This window comes from Physeter macrocephalus, chromosome 9, assembly GCF_002837175.3.
Source record: "Physeter macrocephalus isolate SW-GA chromosome 9, ASM283717v5, whole genome shotgun sequence".
NCBI classification, from domain to species: Eukaryota; Metazoa; Chordata; class Mammalia; order Artiodactyla; family Physeteridae; genus Physeter; species Physeter macrocephalus.
This window is the reverse complement of record NC_041222.1, coordinates 10,712,293-10,729,076: the sequence shown is the minus strand read 5'-3', so window position 1 is coordinate 10,729,076 and position 16,784 is coordinate 10,712,293. Positions and strand designations below refer to the sequence as shown.

The 16,784-nt window shown below is 48.1% G+C and overlaps 1 protein-coding gene across 4 annotated transcripts in view; it reads right to left on the bottom strand.

The window, feature by feature from the left end:
* Positions 1 to 9,561: 9,561 nt before the first annotated feature.
* Positions 9,562 to 16,784, bottom strand: part of TNC (tenascin C) — a 95,710-nt gene continuing 88,487 nt past the window's right edge. For all 4 annotated transcript variants that reach the window (XM_028493596.2, XM_024126180.3, XM_055087008.1 and 1 more), the window contains 3 exons: positions 15,829 to 15,990; positions 12,854 to 13,017; positions 9,562 to 10,281 (listed from right to left, as the gene is read on the bottom strand). In XM_028493596.2, coding sequence (XP_028349397.1) covers positions 10,171 to 10,281; positions 12,854 to 13,017; positions 15,829 to 15,990 — 437 coding nt within the window. In that variant the 3' untranslated portion in view covers positions 9,562 to 10,170. The remainder of the gene's footprint in view (positions 10,282 to 12,853; positions 13,018 to 15,828; positions 15,991 to 16,784) is intronic.

Here is a 16,784-nt window from a genome sequence, read left to right as displayed (position 1 = left end):
ATCTATTTTACATTTAGTAGTGTATATATGTCCACGCCATTCTCTCACTTCGTCATTATTATTTCTGATTTATAGATGAAAGCATCTGTGGCTCAGAGAAGTTATGTAACTTAACCAAGGTCACACGGCTAGTTGTGCAGCAGAGCCAGAGCTTGAAGCCATCATTCATTGGTTGAGCATATCTCTATCCTCCTTGCCGGAGTTTGCCAAGGAAGAATTCCTGCCCTCTCCACACCTGCAGTCTGGTTGGAGAGGCACTCTTCTAGCTCCTCGCCCAGTGGTCTTGTTATGATCGATCTCAAGCCTTAGTATTAAAAACGTGTATTATATGCTGTACACGAAGCCATTTAAATTCCGTTTGAATGCTCGTGGTATTTAGCTTAAGTGGGGAAGAAAGGATGAAGTGGTGACTGAGACAGGGAGCTGAATGATAATATTATATATGTTTTACACTTAAGATCTCCTTTATGGAGACTGTGTCTTTGAGCAAACCTCGTATAATTTCCTAAGAGAAGTTTAGAAAGTGAAATTTGGCCTTGAGCAGTCTCTTGTAGCAAATCCTGGCCCAGGGAGGCAAGGCAGTGAGATTCTCTGGCAATAAGTCATGGTTGAGGCTGCATATTTCTTTTTCTGTAAGGAGCTTGCTTCGGAGAAACTAGTTAAACCCAGAAATCTTAGGAGGTTCATGGTGTTTCCAGCTTGCAAATATGGCTCCTTCCCAGGGTGTTCCCCAGAGGAAGGGCTCTGTCTGAGCAGAGTGACAGGCAGCACTCTGGTTTTTCTTCACCCCTCCTGTCTTCCCAGACGGCCACTTTCTTCTTAAGAACAATATCTGTATTTTGTAGTGTCTTAACTCTTTCTTTCTTTTTTAAAATTTTATTTAGTTTTTATACAGCAGGTTCTTATTAGTAATCTGTTTTATATGTATTAGTGTATATATGCCAATCCCACTCTCGCAATTCATCCCCCCCCCCCACTGCTTTTCCCCCCTTGGTGTCCATTCGTTTGTTCTCTACATCTGTGTCTCTATTTCTGCCCTGCAAACCGGTTCATCTGTACCATTGTTCTAGATTCCACATATATGCGTTAGTATACGATATTTGTTTTTCTCTTTCTGACTTACTCCACTGTCTTACCTCTTTCTTGACAGCCCTTCCTCGTGTTATATTAGAGACTCAGGATGGAGCCTGAAAGCATGGAGTAGAACTACATTCTGGACGTCTTGTGTGAAACAACTGACTGAACCAGAGGTACAGAGTAAGTCCATTTTGAGGCTGGAAGGGACCTTACACCACTCTGTTTAATGTCTAACCATTACCAAGACCTGGGATCCCTCCAGTATCAGGGGCTCACTGCTTCTATGACTGCCTGTTCTCTGGATGGCTCTGGTCTCTACAATTTCTTTTTTTTTTTTTTTTTTTGCGGTATGTGGGCCTCTCACTGTTGTGACCTCTCCCGTTGCGGAGCACAGGCTCCGGACGCGCAGGCTCAGCGGCCATGGCTCACGGGCCCAGCCGCTCCGCGGCATGTGGGATCCTCCCGGACCGGGGCACAAACCCGCGTCCCCTGCATAGGCAGGTGGACTCTCAACCACTGCGCCACCAGGGAAGCCCTACAATTTCTTTTCTTATTTGAGTGCCATTTGTCGCCGTGTAGATTTAACCATTGGACCCTTGTTCTTCCCTCTGTTGCCTAACAGAATGTCTGCTCTTTCCTTTCCATGACAGACCTTCAGAGATTTTGAGACAGAGGTTATGTACCTGCTTATTATTCCATTTTTCTCTCTCTAAGGAGCTGGGGTTTCTACTCTTCCCACTATCCTGATTGTCTAATATGCACCGTTCAAAGAATGACAGATATATTAATGAAACGTCTATTAATTGAGTACAACCTTCTTTTCGAATGGGCCTGGTTGTGACCTCACTGTCCTTCCCAATAACTTCCAGGCAGCTACTGGAATTGATTTCTTAATAAATAAACATTAATTGTGCAGCTACTATGTTCAAGCTCCATGTCCTGTGGATGTGAACACAGCAGAACAGTCCATGCCCTCATGGAATTTGTAGCCCACTCTGAAGCTAACCCTGTGTTGCACTGAGTTGGAAGCTCTTTGCTACCCTGAACTGGGCTTTTGGGTGGAGATAGATGCCTTTTCATACCTGACTCTGATGCTCACCTGAAAGGTGCCCAGGTGGAGTGTGGTCTTCTGCCTCTACTGAGGTGGGTCTACTATGTCCCTCTCTCCCAGATTTCGTTTGCACGCCTGGGGCCTGGTCTACTCTCTCTTTTGCTAATTGCTTAGAAGACCTTGATTGTGGAGAAATATATACACGGAGAAGCTAAATGCCTCTGGGGCTAATCCAGGCCTCATTTTGCACTGGAAAACAGAGGCACTTTTTAGAGAAGCTGTTGAACCCACAACTAGGTGAATCCAGTTTAGTGATGTTCCTACCATACCTGGAAAATCCCCTTTCTCTCTTTCTTTTTCTCTATTATTTTAGTAACCTTTCAAAGTTAACGCTTGCAAATAAAAGGCTTGAGCGGTCAGCTGCTTTTGCTCACTTCCCATCAGTCCTTGAGAAATGAAGGTTCTCTGTGTGGTGGGGTGGTAGGACCTCTGTCCAAAACTGGAGGATGCTCTCCAAGAGACCACATGTGTGGAAAGTCCCTGCAGAAGTAATTTTCACTGGGCAAGTATTATCCTCTGTCTTTGAAATGACTGATGCTTATGGTGTTTTTTTCCTCTAAATGTCCTATTGGATTTCTCCCTCCTTGGCTGTGAGACAATCTCAGCCCATAGCCTGTCCCTCCTTAGGAGAGGCTGCTGTCTGGGGCTCTTGATAGAACAATTCCTTTCCTGTTTCTTTAAATCCCACCATTAGCTTCTGACCTGTTGAGGCAATGAGGTGGGTGAACGGGAACTGAGTGTGAATCCAAATTGACTGCATGGCCACTTTGGAGAAGTTACTTCTTTTCTGAGTTTGTTTGTTTCCACTTACAGTGATGATCTGGGGACAAAGTCAATACTCAGTGAATTGAATAGAAAAATAAGGTGAGGCTAATAGACCTCTCCTCCCAGGTCTGATCATGTATTCCATAAACATGTAATGATTGAGAAGAACAGAACAGGCTCCATTCTAGGTGCTGGGGATACAGCAGAGGGGAAACGCATTTAAAGTCCCTGTTGTCACAGAGCTTGAATTCTGGGAAACATACACGCAATTAAGTAAACCAGTAGTATGTCTGTCCAGTGAAATTATGTGCTATGGAGAAACATAAGGAAGAGTAACTGGGGATGGGAGGGCATGTGTGCATGTGTTTTTGCACATGTGAGTATGCAAGTGTGTGTTTGTGTAGGAGGTGAGGGAAAGGCTTATTGAGAAGGTGACATTGGGAGGACACCTGAAGAACATGAACAAGTGAGCCATGCATGGGGGGGAGGTTGGCATGGCAGAGTGCTCCAGGCCAAGGGTCTGCAGTGGGAGAGTGCTTGCTGGATTTGAAGAACGGCAGGAGGCCAGCGTGTTAGCGCATCATGAGAGAGAGGTTGAGGTCAGGGAAGCACCAGGGCACAGATCACTCGGGGCTTCAAAGGCCACTGTGACACCTTGGCTTTGCTCTAAGCCAGAAGGTGAGCTTTGGAGGCCTTTAAGCAGCGGAATGAGATGACACAACTCAGCATTTCAGGAGGATGGCTCTGCGGGGGCAGAGGGTCCTTGGCTTCATTTTCAATGCTGTCCAAGCTGCTCAGGATAATCTGGAGGGATCAACATGTAAACCAGGCTTTAGGGGTGAAGGGAAAGTAAAACAACAGCGACCGACGGCAAATAGGAACTAGCCCCCAATTCTAGACGTGCCTCACTCTGTCTGCAGAGAGAAGCGATTGGGAAGGAGGACAGAGGTCTTGTTGCTGCGAGGCCAGGGACAAGCCAAAGGAACAGACATAGGACAGGAGAAAACGTGTGAGCTTGGCCTTCACAAGCAGCAATTGGGGTTAGCGGGTGAAAGTGAATTGGTGATGGGACATCAATACAGTGGAGCAAGGGGGGTCCTCGCCAGGGGTCCTTGCAGAATCTGAGTGGGGACTGGATACGTGGGCCAGAAACCCTCCTTCCCTGTCCCCACCCTGTCCTCCCCTCCCCTCCCCACACAGCATACATTTGTAAGAGGTGATAAGCAAGAGGTTTTGTGGTTGTTGACGGGAGGCTTTGTGTAGCAGAGGGGGAGGAAAGAGCAGAAGAGGTGCTTGCCATGCCCTGCTGCCCTGAGCTGGGTGTCAGCCCCTCCTCGAAAGAGGGATTAGAGTGACAGTAGAGGTGGTGTTTTCCTGAAAGTGTCTGTGAGCCTGGGAGACCCTCGTTCCGTCAACACATCCGCAAGGATGTGCTCTCCTAAAGCCGGGGTAGGCTGCCATCTGCTGGTTGACTTCAGCATTTCACCCAGATGCTCGGCTTCGGACAAAGGTCTTTCAACGTCAAAGACAGATCTGCGCTGGCATTTTCTCAAGGCCAGGCGCTGCCCATATTCTCTTTTAAATCATCACAGATTCTCATCAGCATAGGTCCTCTTCATTCTCATTTTTAGGGATGCTCAGAAAAATTACGTGACTAGACGCAGATCATTCAGTAATTAGAAAACTTGGAATTCGAGCTTGGCTCTGACTACAAACACAATTACTTAAAGAACCTGGTATGATCACCTCAGCTTTGCAGACTGTAAGTGTTGTGAGGGAACCAGCAAACGGAAAGTGTTCCGTGTGTGCTGAACAGAAAAGTGGAAACAGGAAGAGATCTGCGGATGGATGGGTGCTCCTGAGGGCATTGCAGCCCGAGGGGTCAGCCGACCTAGGTTTTAGTCCCAGCTGTGGCACTTCAGGGCCCGTGAACTTGGGGAAGTCATCTCATTGCTCTGATACACAACTTTTTTGCCTGTAACTGCAAATGTACTGGGCTAACGTGGGAGCTACTTATTTTGACTGCGTGTGTGTGTTTTCTTTCTGAAACGTCTTGAAATCTATTTTCCAGTCTTGGTGGGGTTGGAGCGATTCTCAAGAGGACAGCTTTTCCCTGCTTCCCTTCCAAGCTCTAAATTCTTTTGCAGGGCTCTCTGGGGAGGGAGGAGGACGAGGGAGTGAGCCCTGTGCTGGCCACTAATACACCACACCAGCCCAAATCCTGGCAAGATGCATGTGTGAGGAGTACAGCACCCCATGGGCCAGAGGACACAGGTGGACAGGCAGATGCCTTTCTAGTGCAGGAGTGAGCTTTCTAAAGGGCAACACTGGTGTCTCCTGGCCTAAATATCTCCAGCTCTCAGCTGCGCTCAGAGGATACAAAGCAAGCCTTCAAGACCAGGCCCTGCACCACCTTCACCCTTGGTGTCCAGCCACAGCTCCCCCTGGCATCGCCACAGGAACTTCCAGGGCCTCCCCGATTCTGCTGCTCACCCCACCCAAATTCCGAAGAGCAATGCCCTAGTGCTCCTTGGCACCCTGTAGCCCCCCTGTTCCGGAAGCTAATGGAGCCTTGACTTCAGCTCCCCACATCCCTGATTAGTCTGGCTTAATTGAGATGACAGGGAAAATCTCCTGTAGGAATTGAGAGCAGCTCAAAAATGGGGTGTAGACATGGAGAAGCTCTCTGAGACCTCAAGCCCTATGGGTTTTACCTTCTAAACGTCTCTCAGAGCTATATGCCCCAACTCCAGGACCACAGATGTAAACTCAGTCACCTTTCAGTTGGACTCCTGCAGTGACCTCCTTACAGCTCTTTCCCATCTGTACCTCCCGGCCCAAAGACAAATTGCAACAAAAAGGTGTTTTTTTTTTTTTTAATTGAAGTATAGTTGAGTTACAATATTGTGTTAGTTTCAGGTGTACAGCACAGCGATTCATTCCTGTATTCATTCATTTACATATATATTCTTTTTCAGTTTCTTTTACCTTATAGGTTATTACAAAATATTGAGTAGAGTTCCCTGTGCTATACAGTAGGTCCTTGTTGGTTACCTATTTTATATATAGTAGAATGTATATGATAATCCCAACCTCCTAATTTATCCCTCCCTCCACCCCACTTTCCCCTTTTGTAAGCATAAGTTTGTTTTCTATGTCTGTGAGTCTCTTTCTGTTTTGAAAATAAGTTCATTTGTATCTTTATTTATTTATTTTAGATTCCACATATAAGCAATATCATATGATATTTGTCTTTCTCTGTGTGGTTTACTTCACTTAGTATGATAACCTCTAGGTCCATCCATGTTGTTGCAAATGGCAATATTTCATTCTCAAAAAGATTAAAAAAAAACCCAGACACATTAGCATAATACTTCTCTGCTCAAAATTCCTTAGTTGCTTCCCAATGCATTTAGGGAAAAGATTAAAATCCTCATTCTGGACCGAAAGAACGTGCAGAGCAGGGTTCCTGTTGCCGCTGCAGCCTCTCTTTCTCCTGAGCCTCTGACTTTCTTTCTGAGCAGGCTAGCAGCCTCAGGGCCTCCAAAAATGTTCGGCCCTCTGCCTCCCCTGCCTCGCTCACCGGTTAACTCCTATTTACCATTTCGATCCCAATTCATGTGCTGTTCCTCAGGGAAACTATCCTGGTCGGATCCGCGTTAGCTGTTCTCCTAGCGTCTCGTATTTCCTTCCAAAGCATGCCTTCAGTCTGCAGTTATACATCCGTTTGTCTGCTGTGAATGTATAACTCACATTGCCATCTTCTCCCTGGTGTGAAGGCTGCATGAGGGCAGGTGTGTTCACTTAGTGCTGGGCACATGGGGGTTACTCAGTACCGACTTTCAAATAAAAAGGGAAATGAGAATATTGGGAGAAGAGAGCCGCTCAGCACAGCCCACAGGGAGCCCCCTGGATACTCTGGAGTTGGCGAGGTGCGGTGGGAAGGAGAAAGGCTTGGGAGGGGCAAGCCGAGAAAGGGGGCAGGTGGGATGGATGGTAGTCCCGAAGGACGGGGCTATGTGGGTAGATGCTGTGATGGTGGGTTTGGGGAAGCAGCCTCAGAGGCTCTTTGGTCTGCATTCCTTGCTGAAGTTTAGAAGTCCCTTCGCAGGTATCCAGCGGGCCAAGCTCAAGATGTGTGCCCAAGCCCGGCTACCATGGGGAAGAGGAAAGAGTATTTTCCCTTGTGGCTTCCATGGTGGGAGGAAGGGCCCTCACCCAATGGGAAATTCTCCAAAACCAGAAAGGAGTGGGGCTGCAGGGAAGCCAATAAATGACCAACGTGCACGACAGGGAGACAGGCATGAACAGAAATAATGGGATAAGGCCAGAGGGCAACTGTAACAGTGGTACCTAGCGCCTGGGTATCCCCGAGAGGGGGCAGGCCCGTCAGGGTCCCTGAGTAAAGTTTAACCAGAGGGCCCATTTCCAAAGGGGTGGGCAGGCTGGAGGAGAACCACAAAGGCCAGCACGGCTCCCCAGGTCTAGTAGCTGCTGATGTGCAGAGACCACCCCTGGCCTGAAGGGGCAAATGGGGGGAGCAGTTGTGTGGAGACAGTCAATTGACAGGCACTGTAACTCCTCTGAGGGAAACTCTCCCACCATGATGGCCCGCCCGCCATGATGCTGTAGAGATGCAGCTGGAAAAGGGGTTCCCCGACTCACCCCGCCGCTCCATCTCCATCCGTCTCTTCCCTTCCATGTCCCTGTGCTGCCTGCTGGAAGCCTGGGGGGCATGGGAGTGCATTGGTCTAATTCATAAAGGGTGGTCTTAAGGATACAGAGCGCGGAGAGGGGAGCAGAGCAGATAGGGGGAGGGGCAAAGGGGAGACCAAACACCCTGGAAACGCACTTTCAGTGGAGAGCTACAGAGTGCATCATGGAGGTGGAAGTGGGCTTGGACCTTGAGGGCAGAGTAGAATTTCACAAGATGTTTCAAGATGGAGGAGGGTGCTTGAACCAAGCCACAGAGCCAGCCACTGAAAGATGTGTTTGAGGAATACCGAGCCCACACTTCTGACCAGAACTTGTGGAGTGTAGCAGTCTGAAACCCACTGTGGTGGTTTTGAATGCCATGGCCTCGGGCCTCCTGCCTACCCAGTCTCCATGTGGCGGCGTCTGCGATCTTCTGAAGGCCATGATGAAGGACTCTTGTTTGATGTGGCGTCTTCACCAAGAGACTTCGATTCTTGTGTGGCTTCTGGGGAATACCTTCCCAGCTTAGTTACATCTGTCTCTCTCGGGAGGCGTTCAGCTGGGGCTCGGGGGCTCCCAAGTCAGCGGCCAGTAGGGGGTTAAGCCCCTCACTTAAGGCTTGGTTGTTACAGGGAGCCAGTTTGTTTGAGTTTACACAGCAAGGCCAGTGTTGCTATGGCTGGATTGTAGGCAACAAGTCTTATGATCTGGAACAGCAAATTGTGTATATAACATGACTGCATTTATTAAAGCAAGATGACCTCAGCAGCAAAGGATCTGGCTGGAGCCATAAATTCCTCTGATCCTCGTTTCGGAGCCATCACATTCCATATGAGTGAGGCCTATCAGCCCAAACATTTCCATTAAATAAGTCGATTTGTTGAAAATCCCCGAGGGAATGAACTGAGGATTGCAACGCCCACCACCACGCTTGTTTTAAAAGGCTAACGTATAATGTGCGGTCCTGACTCACATTCTCTGAGTACAAACAGGTCTGCTTTTCTGGGCAGTGAGTTCCCTCCATCCCTAGATGTAGTCGGACCAGACTGGGCGACACAGGCTCTCTTCCTTTTGGGGGACGTCGAGCAGGGGCCGAGGAGACATTCCGAACAGACTTTCTCTCTAAGATTTCGGGGTTGTAGGAGCCCCACACCCCTCCTTCTGCACCACGGCACACGTACGCGCGGGGAAGGAGAGATTTTCACCAGAGGCTTGGGGGAGAGAAAGAACACTGGGGCCAGAAGGCCTGAGTTTAAATCCTAGTTCTATTATTAACTGGGTAAATCGCCACGGGCAAGTCATTCCATCCTATGACGCCCCCCCAGTCCACCATATATCAAGTGATAGTAGCGACAGCCCATGCTTATGAGCGCTTGATATCTGCCAGGCACCATGCGAAGGGCCTCATGGGGATGATATCATTTATTTCCCACAAAAATGCTATGAAATTAAGAAGTCCGTGTATCCCCACTTCTCTGACGAGAAAACTGAGGCACAGAGAGGTTAGGGAGCTAAGGAACGGTGGAGCCAAGGTTTGAACACAGGCAGTCTGCCTCTGGGGACCTTAACCCTTGCACGATAACAACTGTCACCTCATCTATGTCGTAGAACTTTTAGGAGACTGCATTAGAAAATGGGTACAAAAGTGCCTTTTGAAACCATAAACTGCTAGTCTTGGAAGTGTTGAGCTGGAAGCTGTATCTTAAGTTTTAAGCTTTTCCCAAACTTATTCAGCTTTGTTCAAAACTGTTTTCCTCTCCCCCAGCCTGTAGTCTCCCTTGCCTTCTTCCCCTCCTGCTGGGCCATCATCTCCTCTCCCTTCCAACATCCCTCCTTTGCTCAAATATATTGGTGGAATTTGGTGGCTCTGGTGGAATTCAGGCTCGACAATGAAAGGAAAACCAATGGCCAAATTTAAAAGTACTTGTGCTTTTATTAAACAAAAAAAAAATACAGTCAGGTACTGTCCAGATGTGTTTTGGAAAGGAAGATCTCTTTAAAAATCCTTAGTTTACATACTCATCATCATTATTATATTAATAATATTAATCATATCCTTAAAATCGAAACAGTATTGCTTTTCTGAAATGTAAAAAAAGGGACGGCTTCAAGACACACATTGATTCACTGCTAACAAAAATAATGATAATTAATTATACAGCTTTGTGTAAAATACAGCTGGTTCTAAAACAAACTACCACTGTACAGCCTACCCCGCTCTCATTCCCAGAGCCACCCAAGAGAAGGAAAATCACTGGGATGCTGTCACTGGAAGACTTTTGCTGAATCGGACAACAAAATGGAAACCTGTTGGACACTGTGGTCTTTGGTGTGAAGGGAAGTCATCGCAGAGTGGGTGAGGCCAGCGCTGCTGCCGCCGGCCTGGGTGATCCGTGGTCAACTTTAGCTCCTGCCAGATGCCCAGATGTGGCTTAATGGTCAGACCGCCCACATTGATGCTTTGGTAACATTATTTTCGCTCCCTGGGCCCTACTCTTCTCCCCCCCGGTTGTCCCCAGAATTTATGCCCGCTTGCGCCTGCCTTCGAGGTTTCGGAAGCTGCTGGGTCTCAGCTTCATCTCAGCAAACTGGATTGAATACTCGTGGCCCTTCCAGTGGAACCAGTTAACACCCTGTGAAAAAGAGAAGACCTTCAGGTTGGTTTCCATCAGGCAAGGTGTTCACCGACCACTGCTGTTTCGTTGACGGAACAAGATGAGTTCCGTCTCAAGCTGACCGTTTGGTAGTTCACAGCTGTCTCTTACCGATCTGTTTATTGATCTGTGTAGTGAAAACTTTCAAAGGGGCTGGCTGAATCAGACTCGGTTTTTTTACTTTAGGCAGAAGTCACCTGAGTTTGCATGGAGCTTTGATCTGCCATCTTGAAATAAAGTGGTGGCTGATGAAACTTGCCATCATTAGGATTAGGTGCTGCAGGAATTCGGATCGTGATTGGAGCTTATGGAATTGAGTAGCTATATGCAGGGGCGTCTCTACTTCACAGGATTCCTATGGAGTGTTTTAATAGGGGTTCCTATGGAACGGCACAAAGAGCATCCGTGGACACAGGTTTTGCAACCTGACATATAAGCTTAAATCTTAGTGCTCTTACTTGAGAGATAAATGAACAAGTTATCAAAACATTCTGGGCCTCAGTTTCATTATTTTTTTCTTAAGGCCCAATAATGCTAACCTTGGAAGGATGCTATGAAGATTAAATGACTCGGTAAAGGAGCTACCACGGTGCCGGAAACATCATAGGTGCTCCGTAAATATTCTTCCCCAATCTCAAGAAGGGAGAGATATTCTCGGAATTTTGGCCAAAGATTTTCCTCAGGGAAAGACTATATTTGCTTCCGGGCCGCCTAGTTCCAGGTCTGACTCTTTAGCAAAGTCTACAGATGGTAGACTCTGCCCATGGAATCCCACAGACCCCTTGTCCTACTAGGGCTGGGGGTCAGCTTCAGAGAGTCCTCCTATAAGGCCTCCACCCTGTGCACTGACACCTCTTTCAGCTTCGTAGGGCTGGGAGGGAACATGTCCACAGAGAAGATAATGGCTGGTGAAATGAGGGAAAATATAGATGTCTTGTTTGATTCTAATTTTTTGGCATTGACTGATTTGGGGCAGTCTCTGTATCTGACAGGGGGATGGGATTTGAGAAGAGCTGACTCATTTTATGGGCAAATGTGTTTGTAGTTACTCAACTTGGTCCTTGTGCTGTCTTCCTCTGCCCTCGTTCTCCGCTCTGATAGAGGTTCAGAGCTGGAAGCAAGCCCTCCTCGTGCTATGCTGGAGACTGAAGGCAGGGATGGAGAGTGACTTCACAGAGGCCACACAGAGCCAGAGCGGGGACTGAACTCCCATAATTGTTCTGTGGTCTTTTATGTCATCTCCTTCTTCCAAAATTGGATGGAAAAAGAAGTTTCCTTCTGGCATGTAGCTTTTTCTCCCCCTCCCAAAGGACTTTGTGTTACACTGGTGTCAGGGAACAAGGAGATGAAGGCAATACAGTAGCTCTCAGAGGCCACATGATAAGATGGAGAAAACACAGGACTGGTGTCCAGAGGTGTCCTTCAAGTCTTCCCTCCTCTGTAAAAGAGGCATGAAAAGCCATGTCCTGGTCCCCTTGCAGAGTAAAAGTGAGGCACATGGGAGACAAGGCAAGAATGCTTTGAAAAGTGTCAGAAATTATGTCAAGGTAAGGTCTACATTTAAGGTCACGACAATCATTTGCTGGTAGTTAAATCAACATAAACACATGGATCAAAATCGTTAATAGCAGAGAGCAGCAGGTGAAAACCACAAACAAAAAAACCACAACGACAAAAGTGTAAATAAGCAAGATGACGAGATGCTGCATCCCACCCGGGACCACCCATCAGAATTCCTGGGGCTGTTTGGTGTGATTTTGTACCTTTGCCTTTTTACAAAGGGATCCCAGGTTGCAGACTGGGTAAGACTTGCCGAGGCCCAGCCCAGGGTGATCGGTCTGGGTGAATACCCATCCTTCCTCCCTGGAGCAGGGATGGCCGCTGAGAAGAACCATCATGGTTAAGTAGCTGGGCCCACTAGACTTTGCCCACTTTTCAGGCACCTGCTAGTGCAGGCAGGACTCAGTGTGAGATAGTGGTTGAATTTGGTTTTGCTCACTTATTTCCACAGGGAATCTAAAAAGTCCGTTTCTATGACTGCAGAAATTGTGTCACAGCATCCTGTGGGGTGCAGGGAAATTTGGAGGGCTGGAAGATTTGGCTCTGCCTCCAGCTGTGCTCTGTGACCTCAGGGAAGTCACCTTTTTCTGGACCTCGATCTTAGGAATCAGAAAAGGAAGGGACTTAAAATCTGTGGTCTTTGCTCTGAGATGTTCTTGGGGTGCTGGAGGTGCCTCTAGGCCAGGGTGGGGAAGCAGCACCCTGGGCCTGCATCACCCCTGGTTCACCTAGACGGCCTCCACTTTCATCTGTTTCCTTCTGGGGTTCAGACAAAGACTTAATGTGAGGAAAGCTTGCTATGTTTGGTGTCTCGCTGACCAGTGGTTCTCCTTGGGATCTTCGTGGGTTAAGACATGCTGTCCCTGTGATCTTTCCTGGCCTGCGGTGCCATGGCGATTTCTCCCTGCTGTGCAAAACCCTGTTGTCTTAGACCTGAGGTCCTCCCTGCCTCCTGGCCTCAGCCCTGCCCGGGGCCTCGCAGTCTGCTCACCTGACTGTGGTTATTGTCCCCGTATCTCCCCATCAGGTTGACGCGGTGGCAGTTCTTGTACCAGAAAGCCCCCTTGTAGGACAGGGCACAGTTGGTGATGGCCGAGTCTGTGTCCTTGTCAAAGGTGGAGAAGGATCTGCCGTTGTGGTAGGCCATGGAGTCACCTGGGAGAGAGAAAGCACAGACTGAGAGCCCAGCTGGAGCTCCTTGTGGGCTGTGAAGGGCAGCGCCACGGTGACGACTGAAGGGCCCTGGGGTGGGCCGGCCTCGAACGCTGGACCCCGAATCAGGATCCAGCATGGGCCTGGATAGGACATGAGTGTCATCCCCGAGCCTTGTTTCTGATAGAAGGTGGTAGAAGGAGGGCTACAGGTGGCTTTGGAGGGTCCAGCTCCAATCCCATCTCTTTCACTCTTAGCTGTGACCCTGCACAGGTCAAGCCTCTTGCTGAACCTCAGTTTTCCCATCTGTAGAATGGAACTAGCACAGTGATTCGGGCTGTTGGAGGGCTGTTGGAGCAACGGATATGAAGGTGTACACTAAACAGGTAGTATGGTGTGCAAATGGTCATGATTGTTGCTATTTTTTTTTTTTTTTTTGTGGTATGCGGGCCTCCCTCTGCTGCGGCCTCTCCCGTTGCGGAGCACAGGCTCCGGACGCGCAGGCTCAGCGGCCATGGCTCACGGGCCCAGCCGCTCCGTGGCATGTGGGATCTTCCCGGACCGGGGCGCGAACCCGGTTCCCCTGCATCGGCAGGCGGACGCGCAACCACTGCGCCAACAGGGAAGCCCCTGTTGCTATTTTTATGATTGTTTTTGCATTCACTTTACGTAAAGGAACTCAGAGAGTAAGGTGGGGCATTTGTGTTTAATGATGCTGTGCTTTCCCCTCGAATGCAAGTATTCAGAGCCGTACTTTAAAACAATTTTTTTCATGTATTTATTTATTTATTGTCTAGTTATTCATTAACTCACGTTCACTCACTTATTCACTCACCCATCTAATATTTATCAAGTTCTGGTATGAGTTTAGTTCTCCACTCTGCCATGCTGGTTTTCCAGAGCTATCCTGAGACAGTCCATCTTGAGTCTCAGCCTACAGAGCCATACTTACATAAGCAAACCTTTCGGGTTTTAGATGTCACCGGATAGCTTGTATATCGTACAGTTATTCTTCAAAGTGTTTATGGGACCAGTTTTCCCTGATTCTTAGACAACAAGTCCATGTATATATAGTGCTATATGGGAATCTAGTTTGTAATTGAATATACTGAATTTTAGGAGCATTTAAGTGCCATTTCTTTCTGTGTCCCCTCACTCCCAACCCTGGTCAATGCAGTGCAGAAAAGTTTCAAGACACCGAGGCCCTCTACCCTGATATTTTGTTGCAAATTGTCAGAGGGACCTGGGTGCCTTGTTAGCTGACGAAGCGATCAAGAACATGAGGATGGCAGCTAGATATTGATGACGTAAGACGGGAGGATGCAGCTCCAAGGGTTAGCTCAGTGGAGGGGCATATCATGGCTCATTTTCTGTTGGAAATACAGAGAGAGGTGGGTGGAGGCCACATTCCTGCCACTCGGTGCCTTTGCTTGCCCCGAAAAATATCCTCCTTGCCTGAAGCCATCTCAACAAAAGAGGTATTTACAGCCAGGTAATAAAACGTCAGAATTCCTTGAGGGATGCAAGAATGAAAACAATTTTCGCCCCTGGGTCTCTCTCTTCATTTCCACCAGACTGACCTCTAAAGAGCTCAGTCTTTCATTGGGTTGAGCCTGGCTTTTGGCTCAAATCTTATGTGGAGGCTTTTCCCATTATGGATGTACTCTTTCAGGGCTGAGAGGTTGGGAATGTGCTATAGCATCTGTCTCTTCTGTTTCAATAAACGTAACTGAAAGCCACCCCAGAGTGGGCAGGGGGTGACGTGGCGTGGTCGTGGTCTTAACACCTGATCCCCCTTGTTACCAAGAATACTCGTCAGCGGCCAGGCTTGTGCCGTGGGCCCACCGTCCACAAGCCGTTACATCTTGGGCAAATCGCCAAACTTCTCTGAGCCTCAGTTTCCTCATCTGTATAATAGCAATATCTCCTGGAGATATATATATATATATATATATATATATATATATATATATATATATATATATTTTTTTTTTTTTTTTTTGGTGAGAACTAAACTAAAAGAGGGTTGTGCGTTTGAAGTATCTGCAGAAGAAGCTGCTACCTAGTGGGCCAGAATGCATATTGTTTCCTTATTTGTTTCTCCTATAATGTGGTGCCAGAAAACCACACAAAGGCCATTTCAAGTCAAAGAAATCTTCAAAACCCAAACTAGGTTATGTACCAGTCAAGGAGTGAAGGACTGCTGGAGAGGTAGTGAGCTTCTGGTCACGGGGATGTGCAGGCTGAGGCTGGATGGCCACGTGGTAGGAATGTCTTAGAAGAGATTCATCCAGCTGGGTGATGGAGTGGACTGTCTGCTACTCAAAGTACAGGCCACAGACCAGCAAAGCCACCAACTGTGGCATCATGTGGGAACTTATCAGAAATGCAGCATCTTGATTTCACCCCAGACACACTGTGTCAGCACACTAATAGGATCCCCCAGTGGGTCATATATATGTAATAAATTGAGAAGCACAGGAGTAGATGAGTATTAAGGCTCCCAAGAGACTGCTTTTTTCTCAGTCTAAAACGGATATCTAAACATGGATAAGCAAAAGACATATTTTGAGTGGTGGTAGCAACAAGTCCATCCTGATCGTCCTAATTCCCAACCTACTCTATGTTTTGGTGACCAAAATATCTACCCGACCTTGTTCAACTGTAGTTCTGCCGGTTGGCACCTAGTAGGGATTCAAATATTTGTCGATAAAATGGATGGACCCATGAAGGAAGGAACGAGGAGTGGAGGAACTGGCTGAAAACCCGAGAAGGTTCTGCAGCTCCCTGGGCTCTGAGGATGTCTGTCCATACCTGCTGTCCCGCTGTACCCCTCCACCTTCAGCCGGTAGCGAGTCCGGGCGTCTCCCACGCTGAACTTGTCGTAGACGGCGTAGGCTGACTGCCCGTGGTCCCGCAGGTCCACCCGGAGCTCGTACTGACCTTGGGCTGTGATTTTGTTCAGGGTGTCCAGCCCTGTGGACGACAGGCAAGGGGTTGCCTAAGAAGTGCGGTGGCCGAGGCCCTCATTCCTACTCACCCCGTAAGAGCAGCGGCTGCACGAGCTCTAAAGAGGTTTGCGTCACGTCTGGGCTTGCGGCTTGGTTTGCTCTTTGCTGCTGCAACACCAGGTGAGATATATACGGTGTCTGAGCCTCAGCTAAAATTGTGTTGACATCTTTGCCCTGCCAACCTCCTAACGTATTATGAAGATAAAGGAGATAAGGTGGAGCGCGTACCTTTTAAACTCTAAAGCTCCTTACAAGTGAAAGGCAATGGATGATAGGGACAGACATTCCCCGGCCTGGGTGCCGGAACGTAGGACAGTGCCCTGTGCTGGTCGGTTGTTGCAGGGTGGGCTGCACGGATGGATGGGTGATGGCCTTGTCGTGTTGGCCTGGGAGAGTTCACACTGAGCTCAACTCTTTACTGGCTAGATTCCTATGGCCAGCAGCGTAACCTCTCTGAGGCTCTGTTTTCCCAGGTGCAAGATAGGAATTTTGTACCTCGTGAGGTGCTGTAAGACTTAGAGGTTTTGGCCCTGAGGGACTTAGCATAGGACGGAAGCAGTGAATGACATCAGTGAGGATAATTCTCTAAATGGCCCAGTGGTTGACTTGAGGCTAGGCTTATTCTTAAGGCCTGGCTGCTGGCTCTCCTTTGACTGGATTTTTATTTTTAATGACCCAGAGAATTTACAGTCTTTCCATAGAGAACTGGATACCCTGTGGCGACCACCAGAGCTATTGTTTCCCCCTAACCCATTTCCT